Source organism: Chenopodium quinoa, unplaced genomic scaffold (genome assembly GCF_001683475.1).
Source record: "Chenopodium quinoa cultivar QQ74 unplaced genomic scaffold, ASM168347v1, whole genome shotgun sequence".
NCBI classification, from domain to species: Eukaryota; Viridiplantae; Streptophyta; class Magnoliopsida; order Caryophyllales; family Amaranthaceae; genus Chenopodium; species Chenopodium quinoa.
In genome coordinates, this window is record NW_018744693.1 from 1,385,403 (window position 1) to 1,390,855 (window position 5,453).

Here is a 5,453-nt window from a genome sequence, read left to right on the forward strand (position 1 = left end):
TAAGGTAATAAATAAAATTTGAAATAATTTTTACATGGAAAAGACTAGGAATATCTTTATCCATCCTAGTAAAAGGAAACAAGAATCAAATTAAACCAAATAAAATGGAAATTAGGAAAAATACGAGTAGATATGAAAGAAAAAAAATCTAGTCATGTCCACATTAGGAAGCGACACAAATAGGAAAAAATCCAAAAAATAAAAAACTTTACAGTTGTCAATTAAAACATTATAAATGACACATTTTGTTACCTTTCAATGTCCTTTACCATAATCCATTTTCAATAATAAACCCATCGTTTTCTAAAAGAATAATCAAAATCAATTTCTCTATTAACCATTTAACCTCTCATATTATTATTTTCTTTATTTAAACACCAAAGAAATTAATTTTTCCGTCACTCTTTTACGCGTCTATTTACAGCAGCCTCAACGGTGCTACTCTTCTCCCTCCCTTTGTGTTCTTCCTCTTTCTCTCTCTAAAAATCCCTTCTTTCCCTCTCTAAAACCACCTACTATTTGAAGATTCACCAAAATCAAAATTTGATTCATACCAGATTTCAATTCACTGAATGAATTCATCCCAGAAAGTTGATTCGAAACCCCAGAAAATAATACATCGGGAAAATTAAATTCGACCTAAAATTATTTTTTCTGAAACTTTTTGATTTTTGACCTAGAAGTTAAAATTAGTTTAGGATCGAGAAATTTTATCACCCAGAAGTTCATTTGGCGGATAAAATCGACCCAATTATCGGTTTTTCTGAATGGGTTCTGCTCTTAGGAAGGAATCTGCAAATGGGTCAACCCAGCAGAAGAAAACGGGTTTAGGGGATTTACCAGAAAGCTGTGTTGCAACTGTGTTGATGAATTTAGACCCAAATGATATTTGCAGTTTGGCGAAATTGAACAAGGCTTTTCGTGGTGCTTCATCTGCTGATTTTGTTTGGGAATCGAAATTACCTACTAATTATCACCAGATTGTTGAGAAAATCTTCGAAGAAGATGATGATAGTGATAAACTTCCTGTTTATTCTTGTAAAAAGGAGATTTATGCCAGCTTATCTCGAGCTAATTTCATGGATGATAGCAAAAAGGTTGGTTTTATTTCTTTTTAGTGGGAATTTTTGGGATTTCATTTGGGAATTTTTGGGGTTCTAATTTTGTTGATTTGTGCAGATGGTGTGGCTTGATAAGAGTACAGGAGGAATTTGTATGGCGATATCTGCTAAGGGTTTATCTATAAACGGTATTGATGATCGAAGATATTGGAGCCACATTGCTACCCAGGAATCTAGGTGAGAAATTTTTGCAATTTGTGTTTTTCATATACTTCGGATGTGATTTAAATTGATGTTTGTTGGGGTTTTGTCAATGATTTGGATTGGTATTTTGTGCTAAACACAACTTTGATATGATTTGATATCATTAATTGTAATTGTGAAATTGTCCCAAGATATTTGCTGCTCTTTTTTCTGCTATTGGATGATTCTTTCGAAACCAGTTCAAAATTTAATTTGTTAGTTGGATTTTGTGTATTGGTATTGGGATCTGGATGTTGTATTGACAATTTGATATGGAGTGATGGTTGTTGGTTTTCCTTGTCATGATGTTGAAATAATGGTTTAGTGAAAGTATTGGATGAAATTGGAAGCCTTTTGTGTTTTCTTTGGTTAGGCCTTTGATATGGCATTGGATTTTTTTTTTGTGAATCAATGGAGTGGGTGGTTTTTTATGGATCATGTTGATTTTTTGGGTGGATTAGTATTGTGAATGTGTTTATCTAGGTTGTATTTCCTGATAATCGAGTCCTGCTGAATCACACAAGGAAAACGCTATTAGTCTTATGAAGGTGGAATCTTTCACAATTTCAATACAAGGTTATTATTTCGCTTTAGGTCTCAAATGTTCGATGATTGAGTTTAGAGATCTAGAGATCATTTTGATTTAGGTTTTATTCTTTGCTGTTTATTCATTTTTATGGTATTTATACCTCAGGATATGTGTTTGGTTGTTTATTGTCTTATTATGAAGATATATTGAAGCATACTATATGTGTCTTATATATCTTGCTTGCTCTTGGAATGTTCATTGCCCTATGAAGATAATTGGAACCATGTAATGTATGATGACTTATTTATCTTTCATGCTCTTTGATTGTTCACTGTCCTATGAAGATATTTGGAACTGTATATATATGTGGCTTATTTATCTTTCGTTCTTTTGAGCTCCTTATTATGTATTTATAGTGCTTGTTGGGTTGTCTAGATGTTGCAACATCCACATAACACATGGATGCAGCTCTCCATGGCCTCTTGCTGTCTAGAGGTTGGTTCCCTTGGTATCCTGTGTAGGATTAATAACCGAGTGAATATAGAATTCGAAATTGACTGTTACCTTAAAAATCAAGCTTAATTTTTTTTACGTGCAACTAGTAACTCTAGGATCACATATCAAGCTTTTGTCACTCCCTACCACTGGTTAAATTTTTTGACAAATCTTGGGTTTTTTTATGACAAATTTAGGCTTTATTGGCACCTCCCTTTCACCTGTTTAAAGTATAGTTAGATTAATTTATTGTGGTTTCTTATTTGTTTATTTGACTTTTAGTCTTGCAACTATTTATTGATTTGAGTTTCCCTCTTGTATGATATCAGGTTCTCTTCAGTGGCTTATCTTCAACAGATCTGGTGGTTTGAGATCAATGGGGAGGTGGAGTTTCCGTTCCCTGAAGGAACTTACAGTGTATTCTTCAAGTTGCAACTGGGCCGACCCTACAAGAAGTTTGGGCGTCAACTGTGTAATACTGAGCAGATCCATGGGTGGGATGTCAAGCCTGTGCGATTCCAGCTCTCGACTTCTGAAGGGCAGCGGAGTGTCTCCCAATGTTTCCTGGATGGTCCAGGGCAGTGGCTTCACTACCATGCTGGGGACTTTGTGGTCAAGAAATCAGAAGGTCTGACCCAAGTGAAGTTCTCAATGATGCAGATAGATTGCACCCACACCAAAGGCGGTATTTGTGTAGACTCTGTAATGATATACCCTAGTACATTCAAGGAGAGGCTGAAGCGTTTTTGAAGGGCTTAGTCGTCGTCCTAGTTTTAGGAATCTCTATATTAGATGAGATGTAGATATATATATAGGGGAATAGAGTGTATGTGAGAGAGTGAGCGATAGATAGTAGCAGAGTGGCATGAGTTATTTTTGGTCTTCAGGCTCTGTTATGTGTTATGATCGTCGGCTGTAGACTGTAGTAATCATAGTTTATGGTGGAAATAGACAAACAATAGTCATTTCCACCTCTTCTATTCTGTGTAGTAACAATAGTTTTTTTAAGACTTTAGACGGTATATGAGGACAATTGATGCTTCGCTTGAAGCCTCGAATTAAGCTAGCAACTATTTGTTGTTTGTTTTTCCTACACTGAGTATCTTTGTTTTTCTTGGAAGCTTTATTGAATGGAGTTGTTTTACAATGACATATCCCCGACCAATTTAATACGAGTAGTAGTATGGGTCTGTTCTCATTGAGTGAAATGAGTTAAATTGAACTGAAATTATTAGAGTTGAATTGAATTGAAAAATGAATATTTTATGATAGAAGGAAATTAGGAATTGAACTGATAGTAAACGCAGTTGATTAGCATTCATACCATCCGACTATATGTAAAGGGTTATGTAGACGTTGACAACTTGATATATACCAATTGGTCACCTAAATGAAGTAGATTAGCGTTATTATAGATATTGATGTAGTTAGGTAAATATGCGCTCCACGGATTTGATTAGCAATTTAGCATTAATATTAACATTGGCATACTCGGTCTTCTTTGAAGTTGATTAGCATTACTGATTATCAAGTAGTAGCATTACTATAGAAATTGACATATTTTGACAATTAACAAAGTTGCTTAGCGTTACTATAGACATTGACATATCTAGACCATTGCGTGATATGGAGTTGATTAGCGTTACTATGAACACTGACATACCTGGTCATTAGACTTGGTTATGGGGTGGGTCGGTCAGAGTCGGTGTGGGTCGAGTCAAAGAGGGTCATATTTTATAGGGTTAACATCGGGTCTGGCACTCTGGCCAATGCGAGTCCCGGGTCAATAGTAGGTCGGCGGGCCTATAAAATATCAATTAAACTAAATATCAGATAAAGCCATTAAGTATATATGATTACAAATTTATCTACGTAATTATTTTTACATGATCTTTTTTCTGTATCAATTAAATTGAAAAAACATTTTGCTCTTTGACCCTACCCAATAAGGGCCTTCCATTAAAAGGCCTTTTAAGCCTGACCCTGACCATATTATCATTAGGCTTCCCTACCTAATGACCAGCTCTACTAGTCATCTATGGAGTTGACCTATCCTTTTAATTGCAACTAATGAATGACAATGAATCATCTATGATACAATATGTTTTCATTTATTGGTCTATGAACGAATAAAATGAATCACATGTTGCTTGTTGGTGTGGTATGAAGGAGCAAAATAAGCAACATTGTGGTAGCACCACAAAACAAAAATAAAAGATCATTGACAAGTATTTAGACAGTAGATGCTTTGCCACAAATAAAAAGTAGCCACCACTTGTGGTCCTCTGTCTTTCAAGTACAAATTCTATGTGTTGGAGCTTAGCCATAGTTTTCTCTTAGGAATATTCTAAATCACTTTGCTAATTATTGCTTAATCTTAATTATTAAACCAGTGGCAGTAATCAATTTTCAAATTAATGCCTTTTCTTTTACATAATTGTGTAGGATAATTTATCAATGGAAATTAGTGTCGTTATCCAAAAGCGGGTTATATTTGGTGATATTATTAGGTCATCAAGTGGATAATAAGAGAATGACATTGTTTTACTATTTATTAATTGGTTGATAATAAAGAAATATGGTTTTTCCTATTGGTTGGATTATCACATTGATTGAGGTGACTTGATTAGCTTATTAGTTCCCATGATTAATTTTCAAGCAAATATAATTAGGTGATAATACAAATTTGGATTAATCTAAGCCAAGTCACCTATCTACTTAAGCAGGAAATTCACAATTATAATAGTCTTAAGATTGATTATCAACTTTAAATATTCTTTATGATTGATGTTATTATTATTGACTTGTGCTTAATGTTTCTACAATTTTTTCTTCCATCTCATCTTGCTTTTTAAATATATATTTTTTTAATTTTTTTACGAAAAATTAAGGAAATTCATATAAATTTTGGATAACACTAGGATAAGTGGTCAACTTTGTCATTAAAGAGCTTTATCACGGTATTTTAGGACGTAAAGACAGGATTAATTAAAAAGAGCTCACATACGATGTAAATCAAAATATAATTTTGCCGCATCCAAAAAGAAAAGCATGGAAAACAAAATGGGACTCGAGTTTAAATTGTGGTTAGGTCAGAATATGAGTACATGGTAACATGAGTCGAC

At 33.9% G+C, this 5,453-nt stretch overlaps 1 protein-coding gene across 1 annotated transcript; it reads left to right on the forward strand.

Annotated features, from left to right (window-relative positions):
- The first annotated feature begins 279 nt into the window (after window positions 1-279).
- Window positions 280-3,423, forward strand: LOC110702498 (F-box protein PP2-A12-like). Its single transcript, XM_021880219.1, has 3 exons — window positions 280-1,097; window positions 1,180-1,298; window positions 2,658-3,423. Exons 1-3 carry the CDS (start codon window positions 768-770, stop codon window positions 3,076-3,078), a joined length of 870 nt encoding a protein of 289 aa, XP_021735911.1. The 5' UTR covers window positions 280-767; the 3' UTR covers window positions 3,079-3,423.
- Window positions 3,424-5,453: the final 2,030 nt, after the last annotated feature.